Below are 16,922 nucleotides of genomic sequence, written 5' to 3'. Positions count from 1 at the left end.
TATCTCTGCTTTCTGGGAAGATTAACAGCCTGGTAACACTGAGATAAGGCCAGCTTAGTATTAATGCCTCTACAGCATAGTCATGTTGCCATTTATTGGCCTGAAAAAAACCAATCAAATGATAACCCTAAAGCCATGTCAAGTGTCCTTGCAAAATATCAGATAAATTTCTACTCTCATATAGGAATAACTGTAATAACATGAGAGGAAAGGTACATAAGAAAAAGTAAGTGTAAATGAGTTGTGTCAGCTACTTGGATCTATACATTTCCTGATTTCAGAAAAACAAACAAACAAACAAAAACACAATCAACAAAACAAGCATCTAAGTAATTCTGCATATTAAGTCCGTTTTGTATACAACAAAGGTATCAGACTCCTTGGGTATTTTATATCAGCCAGTTAAACAGTTAACTTTCAGAGAAAACTGTAGAGTAATGCAGCAATGGTTCAGCCAAGGAAAAAGGAAGGATACTGACCTGGACAAATATGCACAAAAGGAACAGAAAAATGATACAAGTAAAGGTCCACTAGAAGCAGAACTAGTTAAAGTATTGAAACATCTTAAGTTAAATAATATTTACAATTGAAAACCAAAATCACCTGGGAGAAACTATGAGTCAATTATTTATTAAATGCATTAAAATCTCCAGAAATTTATGGAAAGGAGAAATCTGAAATCAGAATGTGCTACATTGTTTTTGAATGCTCATTTTTTCAACTGTCTTGTGATATAAATGCCACCCACTGGTCCTAATCTATAAGAATACAACTGTAGAGCAGCAAACATTACCCAGTTCACTTAAAGCAGTACTTCACGCAATCAGGAAAAAAAGTCTGCTCAGACAGAATCATTAATATTTAACAGTATTTGACAATACTGGCCTACAAAAGATGCAAGGGTATCACTCCACTTTCAGAGAAGAAAATGACAATATCCAGTCTACTATAAGGTCACAAATCTGCATGACTTAAATGCCTCCCAGAAAGAATAGTTCTACTGTTAGACAAAACTGCCTTTCATTTGCAATAAGGACTTGAAAATACATGTATAAAATAATTAAATAGTTCAGCTATCGATAATGTAAGTTGATGACAAAGTGGGAAGAGTTAAGTACGAGGAAGTGTTTCTGAGTAATTCTTAAGTATAATGCACATCATTACAGAACTCCTCAGGATTTCAGAAAGTATTCTGCAACACCAATTAAAGTCAAATACTGGCATTATGTAATCCCAAACAATAATAAAAGTTTTATCTTTTATTAATCTCATAGCTGTGCACAAAGCAGCAGTCAGGCAAGAGCTAGGCTTTTCTAGTAACTCTTACAGATTTTTGGCATGTTGTTATAGCTACTTAACATGGGCTACAAATAAAACACAAAATTGCTAAAAGAGTTCCAGGTCAAGCATCTATGATGAACTGAAGTCTGGTGAAGGATCAAGGGTTGATACTAAAGTACTTCATAAGTTATGACATGCATCTAGGTTAAATAATAAAATCTCTCACTGATTATCCACTAAAAAGCAGGAAAGATGGATCCAATACAAGTTCTAGGAAAAACTAAGAGAAGGAAGCAGTAAAAAAATCCCCATAAAGAGACACTGTCTTCAAAAAGCTCAAAACAATAACCACACAGACCCAACCACAACAAAGCCACAAGAATTGCCTCCTACAGTTCTTCCTCACTCATTAGATGCATTACCCTGGTATTTTAAAGAAAATTATGTTCTGAAATAAACCTCTATGTCCACCTGCACCACTTTGTCCCTTAGGGATTGCCCTTCAACTTTTTTTGGTTTGATTTCCTTAAATGAATTTGATAGAGGTCTCAAGGGTATCAAGTCAAACAGGCTTCATAAACACTGGGGACTGGTAAAACATCCAAACCTGGGGAAGAGACTGCTGTAAATCTCAGTGGTTAAGTATTCCCTCTTGTTTGCCTGTGCAGAATTAGCAATATCAGGTACCTGCCCAGAGCAGTGAACACAAAGGAACAGAGATGTAGAGAATGAGGGAAGAATCATGTCTGAAGAGAACTACAGCGAATGAAAGTACAGGCTGGCAGTACTGCAGCTCAGGAATGCTGGGGGTTTACTGAAGACCTACAACATAAATCTACAAGAAATAAAGACATATTTTGCTTTACTGAAGGGACTTGTCTGCTACACATTTAGGATCTTGCGGTTTATCACAGTATGTTTATCTTAATGAGTGTTGAATAAGAAAATATATAGTTGGATTAACAAAAATAATGCTGCTCTCTGAACAATTGAGCACTACTCATTCAGATGCTTCTGCTAACTTGTATCTGCTATTATGTATACTGTGATTATCAATAAGCTTAATGCTTGGTGAAAAAAATAGAAATCAGAGCATTACATTTTGTTTATTTACACTGAGGGATAGTGCACAATTTTCCATGTAAGCAATGCTGTATGTTTTAGGTTTGTTTTTTTAAATTATGTGGTTTCTAAGCAAACTGTTTCCTACGTGTTTCAAAAGGTTCAAGTGCTATGTTTCCCCTCTGTTGTTCCTGTGTTTTTGGGGGTTGCCTTGGTTTTGGATGGGATAGAATTAATTTTCTTCCTAATAGCTGGTACACTGCTGTGTTTTGGATTTATGATGATAATAATGTTGATAAAACAGATGTTTTAGTTGCTGCTGAGCAGTGCTTACAGAGTCAAGGCCTTTTCTGCTTCTCATCTCACCAGTGAGCAGACTGGGGTGCAAAGAAGTCGGGAGGGGACACAGCCAGGACAGGTGACCCCAACTGACTCAGAAAATATCCCAGACCATATGGCATTATGTTCAGCATATAAATGAAGAAAGCTGGCTGAGGGCTGCTGCTCAGGGACTGGCTGGCATCAGTCAGCAGGTGGTGAGCATTGTGTATAATCTGTTTTGTATATTGTAATTCTTTTATCACTATTATAATTATCTTCCCTTCCTTTTCTGTCCTATTAAACTGTCTTTATCTGCAACCATACTCCCTTTTTCTTCTCTCAATTCTCTCCCCCATTCCACCGGGCAGGGGAACAGGGAACAAGGAAACGTCAGTATAGCGTTTAGCTGCCTGCCAGGTGAAACCACAACAGGGTTTAGATTAAATTCACATGAACCAAGATTCAAACAATACGTACGAAGTGGGTTTACTGTCTTTAGTCACCTGATGAGTTAATTACAAAATCCAGTCAAGATGTGTACAAAGTCTCTAGGGATTCTCCGAAATTTCATTTTTTCCAGAAGAACTGACTCAGAAAGACAGCCACAAGTTTGGGTGTGTTTTTTTGTTGGGGTTTTGTTTTGTTTTTGGTTTTTTTTGGTGTTTTTTTTTTTGTTGTTGTTGTTTTTTTTGGGGGGGGGTGTGTGTGGGGTGGGATGGGGGTTGTTTGGTTTTTTGTTTGGTTTTTGGTTTTGGGGTTGTTTTTTTTTGTTGATGGTGTTGGAATAGTGATTTACCTCAAAATAACAGAAGAAAATCACGGACTTTACCATTTGTGTGTTTTCCAATTTGCCTGCCTCTGACACTACAGCTTTTAGAAGACTATCTGTGCTTCTAGTCCTGTAGTATAAGCGAACGGTGACAGCAAGATTGAGAGACAAAAAAAAAAAAAAAAAAAGTGAAAGTTTCTGAACAGAAACCTTGAATATTTAAACATAAGTCCTTAATCTAATAAAAAACCACAACAAAGACATTATTAATAGTAAGTAGCAGGGGTTTTTCATGTAATGGGAAAATTTTAAGATACATAAAACCTTCCATTTCAACACCAACCATAGCAAGGTTAGTTTAAGCACAGAAATTTAGTATAGTCTTTTCCACACTGCCCTAACAAGTCACACACACAGAACCATAGAATGGTTAGGGTTGGTTAGGGTTGAAAAGGACCTTAAGACCATCTAGTTCCAACCCCCCTGCCATGGGCAGGGACACCTTCCACCAGACCATGTCACACAAGGCTCTGTCCAACCTGGGCTTGAACACTGCCAGGGATGGAGCATTGTATCTCTAGCTGAGACTGCAACTCCATTGGAAAAAAAAAAAACAACAAAACAAAACAAACCTGATTATTAAACCTGTTACATTACTACCAATATGGAACAAAATTATCTGCTCTTTATACATACAGATTTGCACTGGCAATTCAACAGCGTGGTAGCAAGACTGGGTTTTGTATTTTATTCAGATTTTCATGTTTTATTCATCTCAAGTCCAGCTTCTCTTTTATAAACAGAACTCCCTACTGTGGGAGTTTCTTCAGCAGATTCTTTCTTAAGAGTCCGTAAAATAAATTCAGTACCTAAAGTGATTAAACATAACTAACTTAATAGGGATATCTGTCAGTAAAATAAAGATTCACATAGTTTATTACTAATAGATACATTTAATTGCTTGTCTTCTCAAAGAGCAACCATTATGACAGCAGATGGGCTTAAAATACACAGCTATCTATGTACGTGTATATCTTTCTTCATCAAAAAAGTGATTATGGCATGACTCTACTAAGTAACAGCAAGCTCAATATATCTCATGTATGAAAACTGATTAAGCTGTTTGCAGGCTAAAGGGCAGAAAACCACACATCATAAGTTGTTTTCCAGAGGTCTGATCAGAGCACTGAATGCAGACAGAAGCAGCCACTTCTCCTCAGACTATATCCCTTAAGTAATACACACATACATACAGAATTAATGATACTGGAAAGCAGCCATACAGCTGAACAAAGAAATTGCACTTGTGAATCACTAAAACGAACAAACCCAAACAAAACAAACAAACAACTTTTCAAACCCCTCTCATTTGAGCAGAGCAATCTATCAATAATTCAAAGAGCTATACTCTACCCATTCAAACTTTCCTACAAACAATGCAGTATTAAAACTCAACTACTTCAAAAGACAGATAATGGCATTTTAAAGCTGCAGAAGACACAAGTGTATCACATGCAAAAAATATGGAAGTGATGCACATGAAGAATTTGGTTTTAGAGAAAGCAAGGAGAAACAGGACAAAAGATAGTCTAAAGGAAAAGTTAAAGGCAATTGGCCAATATACTTCCAAGAAGCCAATATTTGAGAGGAAATGCTAAAATTCAGCAAGTTATTTGCTAAAAAGGAACTTCTAACTTCACTTATAATTTTAAGAAGTGAACTGAAGTTCACTTTACAGTCTTATACCTTTCTTTCAATGCCACTGGCTATAGGTCTATAGAAGTTTCCAGAGGAAAACAGTAATACCCCTGAAAACCTAAGTGGCAATTGAAATCGTGCTTCCAAACATTAATGTGTTATGATTGTTGAAAGGAACTTTCTTTCCCAGAAAGAAGACTTTGGCTAATTTGCCTGTAAGCATAATTTCTAAACTACAAGACAATTTTAAAGAATCAGTAATCACTTTCATTCTTGAAAGCCCTCAAAGATTAGCAAACTCTCTTCACTATCTCTTCTTCCACTCAGCTTTTTGTCAGAAGGTTTAAATTCACAGAGAGAGGTATGCAACCCTGCAGAACTACTGGAGTCTACAAATAAGGGGAAAAAAAATTAATATCATAGAAACTACTGCACAGGTAGGCAAGCACTCTGCAAGATCAGCTATTAATGTAAAAGTGAGGTGGATAGCCTGGATAAACACAGAAAGATTGATAATACGAGACTAGAACACTAGTTGATAGAAGCACTGAGGACATGTGGAACAAAGAAGTCATCAAGGGCTCCAACCACAGAGTGCAGAGATGCCCAACAAATTGCAGTGGGCACCACGGGAAATTAGCTTTAAGCTTTTACTCGAGAAATGGCTAAAGGACAGTGGCAGAGAGCTTTCACACCTTAGTTCTGCCATAACAAAAAAAAAAAATTGAGGTAATTTTTTAATTATTATTATTATTTTAAATAGAATTCTTCCACATAGCAGACCCTGCAACAAGTTTGTCAGAGGCACAGCTGCTAGCAAAGAATCAGTAACTAGACCTGTGCAGCTGACTGATTCTGGAAACAAAACAAGCCATCTACCTATTGTATGGTCTCAGAAAAGAAGTAATAGTGAGAGAGGATAGCTCCACCACTGGGAGCCTCTGCAGTCACATTCCATCATAGCACAAATTCACTTCAACATAAATCTTTAGCAATAGTTATGCTGTTGGAAGGCCTCCTAAGGTCATCATGGGCAGAAATGAAAGAATCCTTGATGAAGCCTGCTGTCTGCTGGGTTTACAGAAGAGTTCAGGCATGGGATTGCAAAATGTAGACATGGATGCAGCGTTAAGACCACTCAAACCACATTAGCTCTAAGTGCACTATTATGATACAGACATTACATAAATGGACTCCTTCAGCTCCTTCTGAAGCCATAGGCTCCTCACAAACATAATAAAGTGCTGAGAAGGAACACAGCTAAGTAGAACAAACATTCTGAAGTACAAATTCAGAGAACGTGCAGGCAGGAAGAACCATTAGATCGTCAAATCTCAACTCCTTTCTATTATTTACCCATTACACTTCACCCAACTGTATTTTACTAGAGCACTTATTCCAGGAAGGTATCAAAAGCTAGGATTTCAAGACATTCACAGCAGGCTAACTACACAAATGGTTAAAGATGGCTCTTTGCACCTAGCTTCAGCTTCTTGCTACAATTTTTTACTAGAAATTTCTCTACTAAATCCAAAGATCTCTCAAGTATCTAAGCTTTTTTTCCTCTAAACTCTATAGAAGTAACTAAACGTCATAAATTACTTACCAAAAACTAAACTGAAACTTGTAAAGTTTGCTTCAAAAAAGAGAATGTGCATATACAAAGCTGCCTAACTTCATCAGTACACAAGGAGGGGAGAAGCTGCATGTAGACCACTAACCACACCAAATACTATACTTCAAACTTATCCTGTGCTGAAAGGAAATTACAGTTACAAGCCTGAAGAACACTAAGATGCTAAATAACTTGTCTGGTGGTTTCCTTACCACTGAGGGATAAGTACATCTACCTCCACACAGAAGATGCTGGTACTAACAAAATTCCTTTGTCTTTAATCATCCCTTGGACATAGAAACAAGGGGGGGGAAACAATCACCATACGCACCTTTCAGACTGAGACTTCTTACATATACTTTTGATTCATCAGTCTCTATGCACTTAAATCAATAGCTGAGCTAATGACAAACTAACATGCATACTGCAGTTGACCTTCAAGAGAAGCATTAGAACAGTGAGCCTTCAGTGCTTCCTCTGACTGTAACACAGGAATACAGAGCAGGGTAAGGATGGGCTTCCTACCTGTCACATGCATAAAAACGTGTGCGATGGTAAATGTGGCAGACAACCCACACTATGTGCTTTGAGGTTGTTTTTGGTTTTGAAGTTTTTTACTTCAAAGAAGTCCTCCGATAACCAACAAGTGAACAGATACAGTGGACTACAGCTTACCATGATGTTGGGCAAAATTTCATTTTTCATCAGTCACACACACAAGAGATTTTAGTCACATTCGTAGAATCATACAGGAAAGGGTTTAACATTTATTTCAAAAACTAACAAAAATCAGTTTGCTTGCATGCTTTCACACATGCTGCTTGCAAATAAACTTCTTATTCTGGTCAGAAGAGACAGATGTATAGAAACCATAGCTTTAAAAAAAAAGGCTAGATCCAAAGTTAGTACAAGCGAGCCACCTCTCCTCAATACTCATACCTTGACTGACAATCACAGAGGTTTCTGTTTCTATTCTCATGCTCTGTTTAACTTTTGTAAGTACCACAGACCCAGACAAGATACTCAATACCTAGAAACAAGCTTAGATTGAGTTTAAATTCCAACTCCTTTCAAATGTAAGAGTCTCAAAGAAAAGATTAGGCAACATAGAAATAATGTCCTCACAGAGGCCTCCACTACTTCAATAAAACAAGTTATCTTTTTTTTTTTTTTTCCCCTCCATTTTCTTTCTTTTTGTAGGCAGAACTAGCACAATAATTTCAGATTTCTGGTAGCAAAAAGTCTGAAGTGCTCTTAGGTAAGAACATACACCACTTGTATTAGAAAAAAGTTTTCAAGGGATGTTGAAAGCAAGAAACAGCATTAGAAGCAGAGCTATGATAGTACCTTAGAACTGTACGCTAATGTAAAATATCCTTTAATATACAGTTAGACCAGTTGCTAAAAGAAATGTGTGGTTACATAAAAACACAAGAGGTATTAAACAGTTTGTAAGCTACCATTAATATGGGGGAGATAAGGGGAAAGAAACATCACATCCTGATAAAATCTCACAACAGGAGTTCCTGTCACAGAATTATTACAGATTGACAACTTTGGAAATGGGAAATCTATGGCTTTGCAGAAGACTTAGACATGCAATGAAGAGAGAAAGGATTCTGGAAAACAAACCCCAGCAATCAACAGCTGTTGATCATAGAATCATTTAGATTGGAAAAGATCCGCAAGATTAGAGTTCTAACTATCAACAGAATGTTTCTGTGAAGCTCAACATTTCGGGGAAGACAAAGAGAGTCCAACTTCTTACCAACTCTTCCAAGCTTCTCAGATGAATCATAGAATCACAAAATGGTTTGGGTTTGAAGACCACCTAGTACAACACTCCTGCCAAGGGCAGGGGCATCTTTCACTAGATCAGGTTGCTCAAAGCCCCGTTTAACATGACCTTCCAGGGTTGGGGCATCCACAACTTATCTGGCAACCTGTTCCAGTGCCTTACCATCTTCATCATAAAAAATTCTTCTTTATGTCCAATCTAAATATACCTTCTTTCTGTTTAAAACTATTACCCTATGTCCTGTCACTTCAGGCCTTGGTAAAATGTCTGTCATTCTTCTAAGCTCTCTTTAAGTACTGAAAGGCCACAATAAGGTCTCTTCAATAAGCCTTCTCTTTCCCAGGCTGAACAACCCAAATTCTCTCAGTCTTTCTTCATAGGAGAGGTGTTGCCGCCTTCTGATAATTTTCATGGCCTTCCACTGGACTTGCTTAAGTAGGTCCACATCTCTCTTGTATTGGTGGCCCCAAAGATGAATGCATTACTCCAGGTAGAGTCTCACCTGAACAGAACAGAGGGGGAGAATCACCTCTCTTGACTTGATGGGCATGCTTCTTTTTATGGAGGTCAGGACACAACTGGCTTTCTAGGCTGCAAGCATACTTTGCTAGCTCATGTCCAGCTTTTCATCCACCAACACCCCCAAGTCCTTCTCTGCAAAGCTGCTCTCAATCCATTCATTCCCCATTCTGTACTGATATTGGGGACTGCCCCAATCCTGGGCAGGACCTTGCACTTGTCCTCACTGAACTTGATGAGGCTCACATAGGCTCACCTCTCGAGCCTGTCAAGGTCCCGCTGGATGGCATCCTTTCCCTCAAGAACAACAGCTGCACCACTCAGCTTGGTGTCATCTGCAAACCTGCTGAGGGTACACTCAATCAGATTATGTCATTAATAAAGACATCGACAAGCATCAGTCCCAATACAAATGTCTGAGAGTGACCATCTGTTATTGATCTCAATTTCATCATCAAGACAATAACTGCGACTCTTTGGGTGTGCCCATCCAGCCAGTTCCTTATCCATCAAGTAGTTCATCCATTATACCCGTACCTGTGCCATTTAGAGATAAGGATGGTGTATGAGTCTATGAGATACTGTCTCCAACAGATGGAAACAAAATTTGAGACAACAAGTATATATTTTCACCTTGCCACCCATTTTCTAGACTTCTAAGATAGCAGTAACTCACATATAGGCCATGGTTTAGTCAATTCGAACCCAATTCTTTGAAACAGGTCAATACTTAAAATTATTAGCTGCTGTCATGGAAATACCTAAAGGTAACAGAAGAGACTTGCCAGAATAGTGGCATGGGTAGAGAAAAGAACACAAACAACTTTTAAGCCATTACTAATACGGAAGAAATAGATACAGGAAAATAGATATAACAGAAGCTATGGCTATGGCTACACCTACTTGACAGGAAGATGGAGCCAGGAGGTTGCTGGCCTCTGCTCCCAAGGAAAAAGTGATAGGACAAGAGGAAATGGCCTCATGATGCGCCAGGGCAGGTTTAGACTTGAGATTAGGAACAATGTCTTCCCCAAGGGGTGGTTAAGTATTGGAACAGGCTGCCCAGGGCAATGGTGGAGTCACCATGGAAGTTCACAAATCATGTAGACGAGACCCTTAGTGACATGGTTTAGTGGTGGCCTTGGCAGTGCTGGGGAATGGTTGGGCTTGATGATCTTAAAGGTCTTTTCCAACCTGGCTGATTCTATGATTCTATGAAACTGTGTAGTGAGCAATGCTTATAAACAGAACAACTTAAAAAGGAGACTTAGCAGATGTACCTCTTTCTTTCCACCCTCTGACTACAAACTCAGACTGCTCTGACTAAAAAGTGTTTGCCTTGATTGCAACAGATAGAAACTTATGTAAACAGGCAAGAAATTCACTCCTTGGCTAGGGATCAAAGAAGCACCAAGATGCAGAGGACCTCTGGAGGACCAAGGGGATGTCAATGCTTCGACTGGAGCAGACACCGGAGGCAGGCGAAGGTACCTGAACGTGAACAGGAGCCACCTTTTGACCCAAGCACCGCGGAAGCGGTGCCGTGTTCCCCACAGGGCAGGAGCGCTGTCATCACCCAGCGATGCGCTCCGAGGGAAGGGGCCGCGCATGGGCCGCCACAGCGCTCCCCAGCCGCCCGCACCTCCGGCTCAGGCTGCCGCTGCCACCCCGCCAGCAGCAGAGTCGCCCAGAGGCCCGGGACGCATCGCCCGGGCTGCCAGCCCCGCTCCGCAAACCCCGCCAAGCCGGGCCGGGCCACAACCACGCGGACGAGAGGGACGCCCTTGGCGGCCGGTCAGGTCCGGCGGGGCCGACACCGCTTCTCTCGGTGTCAACGGCGTCCCAACCCCCCGGCATCCCCTCTCCCCGCAGGTCTCGCACACCCTCCTCGTCGCATCCCTTTTCCACCCACCCCGCTGCCAGTGGCTTTATCGGCTGCCGGCGGAAGGAATGAGCCGTTACCTTCGCTTTTGCCCAGGATGCGGCAGCAGAGGTTCTGCAGCAAAACGTTGGGGGATTTTTGGTCCGGAGTCGCCATCGCCGCCCGGGAGGCAAGAGGTGTGTTTAGCGGGGGAGCGGGCGGCAGAGCCGGAGGCACGGCGGGATGACAGCGGAAGGGAGGAGAGGAAGCGAGCTCCCCCCCCGCTCCTCCCGCTAAGCCGCGCAAGGACCCGACAGCACCGGCCACCGCCGCCTCAGGGCGCCATTTTAACAGAACCCGCCGAAAGCTGCAGCGGCGGCAGCCAGGCACCCACAATGCCCCTGCGCGCCGGGCGGCATCGGAGCGCGCCGCCGGGAACACGCTCCGTCGAGCCGCCGCCCCCTTCGCCCGGGGGTTCCGGGGCAGGCGACACACACATGCATACACAGACGGGGACACACATCCCTTCTCACCGCAGCCCTGTGCGGGGTCCGAGCTGCTGCCGAGCCCGGCACAGCCGCATAGAGAGCACGCAGGGGTGGGGAAGGCCTGGCTGTCCTGAGGCAACAGGGCGGCAACCGGGCCTAGGACGCTGCTGCAAGGTGTGTAATGCACACCAACCCTGGCCGAAAGTGTCACCTGAATTCCCAAAATTAAATAGAAAATTCCCATTCTGCAACAGCAGTTGAGGTTTGGGAAACGTCCTCGCATCCATTTCCCCAAAACCTGGGGAGATCAGGCTCACTCATTCCTCCTCAGAGAAGAACAAGCAGGGCAGCTGCACTCGCTGTGACTCACAGCCCTGGGGAGTCCAGGCATGTTGGTAACTTTTCCACACAAAGTAGTTATGAATCACAGAATCAAGCAGGTTGGAAAAGAACGTCAAGATCATCAAGTCCAACCGTTACCCCAGAACTGCCAAGCCCACCCCTAAAGCATGTCACTACATGGGTTTTGATGCCTCCAAGGATAGTGACTGCACCACTTCCCTGGGCAGCCTGTTCCAAAATCTCATCACCCTTTTGGTGAAGAAGTTTTTCCTAATATCCAGTCTAAACCTCCCCTGGCATGGCTTGAGGCTGTTACCTGCAGATCTGGAAAAATGTGTGATGTTTTGTTATCCCAAATCTGGGTTCTTTCACCAGGTGTGCAAGAAGCCAATAAAAACACAGGGCCAAGGTGTTTATTTCATGTCTGCAGAGATGGGTGCTAGGTGGTAATACCACGAAGCTAGCACACTGAAGCTTCCCAAACCACAATTATTTATACACACCGAACATTAACATATTCAACCTCCTAATACATATATATTGTTATTCACGCTTATGATTGGCTAAAACTGACTCACCTAACATAGAATGATTAGGATTGGAAAGGACCTTAAGATCATCTAGTTCCAGCCCCTGCCATGGGCAGGGATGCCTCACATTAGACCAGGTTGCTCAAGGCCCTGTCTATCCTGGCTTTCAACACTGCCAGGGATGGATTAGCCACAGCTTCATTGGGCAGCCTCACTGATCTTACAGGAAGGAACTTCTTCCTTATATCCAACCTAAATCTCTCCTTTTAAGAGTTTCACTGCCTTAATCTTTTGAGGATGTAGTATACCTGGGGTAGGTGGTCTATGAATTGGTGGTCATAATCTCTTGTCATAATTACCTTTCCCCCCTTGTTTCATCTGGTTTGGCAGCTCTAAACAGTACTTTGCAGACTGTTGCCCTAACAAGCCATTATTCACTTCTACGGTCATCATCTGAGACATATATAAGTTGCTACCCATTTTTAAAATTTCAGCAAGTCCAGCAAACAATGTAGCTAAGTTAACGTTAAACTTTAAGTTCTGGCATCAGATGCTCCATCCATATTCATCCCTCAGCCTTGAGGCTGGGCAGTCCTAGTCCTCTGCGAAGGTCTTGGCTTCCAGTGGGCAAGACAGAGCTTGTCAGGCTTGTCATCCCCTAACATGGACACAGACTTCACAAGACGTCTGTCTTCCATTTCTTTTACTTGGTAAATTCGCACTGGGTCCAGCCCAAAATACGTATTTAGGGAGTAATTCTTCTTCTGTGCTGCTGGAGCTCTGTCTAACCCACCTCTGCTCTGTCCTGTAAGAGATGCTTTGAATGCTGAAGTACCCAGGTGGGCTTGGTGCCCCACTGTCTGTAAACAAATATTCAATCAAAATATTTTTATATGAATATAAGTACATTCCTGCTGTGCAATACACTTTCTGACAGCCCCTGTTGGCTTCATTATCTCTTCATAGTGCAGCTATGATTTTGTGTGTGTTCCTTCTGCAGACACACATGCAGGCCTTTCATTACGGGAACATTATAGATGTAAATGGTGGCGCATCGCTAGCATTACTGGTAGTGACTTGATGGCAATCTTGTTGTATTAATCTTGATGGCAAGTGCAGAACTGAAATTCATTGAGGATGTATGGGGTTTTGTCACTTGGAATATTGTAGTAGAACTATCATAGTCTCACCACTCAGATTATAGCTCTTCAAATCTTAGTGATACTTTCTTTAGGCTCTTTTGAGAAGTAAGGTAGAACCCAAAATTAATAAAGTTATCAGAACTTTATCCCATGTGAATAAGGCGGGAGGAGGAGAGAGAAAGCTGTATCTCTAATAATTCTCTAAGAAAGACTTCAGAGATGGTGTGACATGCTTTTGTACCGAGCAGCAGACTTTCTGTTCCATTCTCCATCTGAAGCAAACACAGTTGTTGTCCTACAAAAAGCCAGTGGCTCACTACTGCTGATGGTCACTCCAGATTTAGATTCCATCATGGAAGGTGTTAATCTATCAAGCAGCAAATATCATCGTTCGCATGGGGGAAAAAATAAAACAAAAAAACAACTTTGGCAATAATAACAGGAAGTGATGCTCTTTTACAAAATCTTTACATTCCAAGGGAATCCAGTCACTCACAAATACCCTGTTACTGCTTTCAAGTGGATATTAGTAATTCTTTCTGGTCATGCTGGTCATTTTACCTGTGGCAATAGTGTCACCATTCTGAACTCGGAACATATTACAAAGCAGAACAATAAGAACACGCCATTAAAATGTGCTCACTTGTGTGTGCCTGCAAGCAAAGGTACAATTACTAATTTAAGCTTTTCAACTTCAGCAAAACTACATCCTACATTATGTTTCTGAAGTACTGTAGTAGCTGAGAATTACATTACTGGGAATGTACTATTTCATTTCTAGCCCCTTTTTCTAAGAAAAGGAGGCTTAGCAGTTACTCTGTGTGTCTGTGCCTCCTCATAACTCTTGTATCTCTTCACCAGTTTTAAACAAATTTAGTAGAGGGATGGAGTTCTTAAGGATATTACTTAAGAAAAATTTAATGAAATTAGTCAGTGAGAGTACTAAGGTCAAATTAGTGCCCCCTTGAAAAGAAAGGTAAGGAGAACTTAGTTCTCCCTATTGTGTTTGCTGTTAGCAAAGCAGCTGATTGGTGTGCACACTCTGGACAGCTAGGTATATACACCTAGCTCTGAACCTTTCTTGCCAAGCCTGATAGACGGATGATGTGGGCGCCAAAGGTATAAGGGAGGGAGAGCTCTGGAAATAATGTGGAAAGTGATCAGAAAGAGGCAGGAGGGATGCAAAATGCTGGGAAATGGAGGAAGCGAAGCTTCATTAGTTCTGCTGCTCACAGATCTCCTTGCTTTTCTCTTAATGAAAATTAATCCTGCAATCCTCTCTAGAAATGCTAATTCTGATAAGGCAGGTTGCTAAGATATGCAGGTTATTGTGGTTTTACCAGCTCCAGTGCAGCTTAAATCAGCTTAATATGTCCTCCAGCATTTTTGTGACATAGAGAATCACATCTTAATCTATTTCATTTTTGAAAATTGAGAAAGAGAAAATACCAACTATTTTTTCTTACTGTATAGCTGTAAACTCAGTTCACCTTGCTGCTTGGCCTCTGAGCATTGGACTATGAAAAAAGCAATAGCTGCTCAGATTTTTCATAGTACAGAAAATCCATAAGTTAACATAGATAAATGCATGCTTTTAAAAGTATGACAGTGACTGACTTACAAGGAATTCAGTTTATCCACAGAAGCTTAAAGACACTTGTGTTCAGAGCTGCTACATAAAGAACATATTTTTGCTGGTACATAGCTTTATGACAGAAGAATGTACAGTGAGATCCAGCAGGAGATGAAAGTTGAAGCTTGCCAAAAATAAGGCTAGGAAAAACAAAGAAAGAGTTTAATTCAATAAGAATGTTCAGTCAGTAGAGAGAGGTGTTAAAGAGCATGGTACTTTCTCCAGATCTCAAACATTTAAAGTCAGCCTTCTGTTACAGGCCTAGTGAGAAGATACAAACTGACACACAAGCAACTGAGTTGTGTTTATGTTGTGCAGAAGATCAGACTGGAGGGTATCGCAATCCCTTTTGGTCTTAAGCTTTCTAAATTTAAGTAATAATGCTAAGATAAGATTCTTACCCTTATAAGAAAACTTAGGGTTAATTGTTCTGGCTTCCTCAACTCCTTCATGGTTATGTCTACAGGACACAATACCTTAGACAGCACTAGCTGTTGGTGGGACACAGCCAAATCATGAGTAGAGCATCATGCTGACACCTCTGGCATTCCACTGTGCCAGATTGACTTTTTTGTGTCATATAAGAATTATATGTCAAGAATTATATGTCAAGAATTGTAGTGGCTGGAGACAGTGGAGGATACTATCTGTGCCTTACTCAGCATATCAGAGCCCTGAAGGAGCAGCATCTGGGTCTGCTGGCTCTGACACCATCTAACTTCTGTACTGCAGCACATATTTTCCACATAGGCAACCCTATAACAGCCTAGAGCCCTGCTATGTTGAGTCTGCAGTATGAAGAGAAAGGCCGTGTTTCTGAAGGGCGTGTTTCAGGAAGAGGTGCTGTGACTTGATTTCTGGTAGATTTTTCCCTTTGCACAAGTAGGGCTTAAATGAAGAGGGAGTTTGATCCAAGTTTAACTCTCCTGAGTGCCTTAGTTCTGCATTGCAGCCTGCTTACTGGGACTTTCACAATATTACTACCACCTCTCCTTTTTCTAAACTCTTCACTTCAGCTGTTCTATTGACTGAGGAGCCTGAAGTGTGTTCCAAAATGCTGTACACCTACAGAAGGTCCACTGAATTGGCATTTAAATCAGAAAAGAAACCTGTGTTTTGAAATACTTAAGAGATGCCAGAAACTATGATTTAAGCTATGTAAGGGCAAAACTAAGGACATTTTATTTTTTTTCTATTTTGGAATTCTGTTCAATATTTAGAGTAAAGCAACAGTTCAAGATGTAACACTAGCTATCCTATAAACTGGAACCTGTAGTAATGTTTTGCTTCTAAGAACACTTGTTTCCTCTGGCGGTGCTGCCACGACCTGATAAGTTTTTGTTTTATCAGTCCAGTACTTCTTAGCCATAAACAGAATTCTTTTCCAACATGAAGATATACAGACAGGCACACACTGAAGCCCACTCAATATTAAATGTTATTGATCACAGAGGGGAGAACAGCATTATATATCTTCCCAATGAATAGTACAACTGCAGCCAGCAAACAGGCATTTCAACAAGCTCAGTAAAACTACCTGACATTTTCCAGGTTTCTGTGTGCCCATAGTGTCACAGTCGTGTTATGGAGCTGCAGTAAAGAAATCTCATTGAATCATCTTGTACCAGAAAATGATTTGGTGAAACAGTTTTGCAAAAATGCTTCTATTTTGTTGAAACCCCAAAAAATGCTGTCAAAATATTTTTGAAAATTAAAGCCACCTTGTGACAACTATTTCATTTTAAAAAGCAGAGCAATAATTTTGGAAGGGAGCCTGGAAAATGAAGCTCTGTAATAAGACTGAGTTAATATTTCCAAATACATGTTTCATTTTGTATACAACATCAGATTTTCAATAAGAGT

At 41.0% G+C, this 16,922-nt stretch overlaps 1 protein-coding gene across 1 annotated transcript in view; it reads right to left on the bottom strand.

Moving 5' to 3' along the window:
- Positions 1 to 11,199, bottom strand: part of TUBGCP3 (tubulin gamma complex component 3) — a gene marked incomplete at its 3' end in the record, with an annotated part of 52,174 nt that extends 40,975 nt beyond the window's left edge. Inside the window, exon 1 of the mRNA XM_080613236.1 lies at positions 11,026 to 11,199. Coding sequence (XP_080469362.1) covers positions 11,026 to 11,101 — 76 coding nt within the window. The 5' untranslated portion in view covers positions 11,102 to 11,199. The remainder of the gene's footprint in view (positions 1 to 11,025) is intronic.
- Positions 11,200 to 16,922: the final 5,723 nt, after the last annotated feature.

The sequence above is a fragment of the Psittacula echo genome (genome assembly GCF_963264785.1).
Source record: "Psittacula echo genome assembly, chromosome: 3".
Taxonomy (NCBI): Eukaryota; Metazoa; Chordata; class Aves; order Psittaciformes; family Psittacidae; genus Psittacula; species Psittacula echo.
This window is presented reverse-complemented; position numbering and strand designations above follow the sequence as displayed.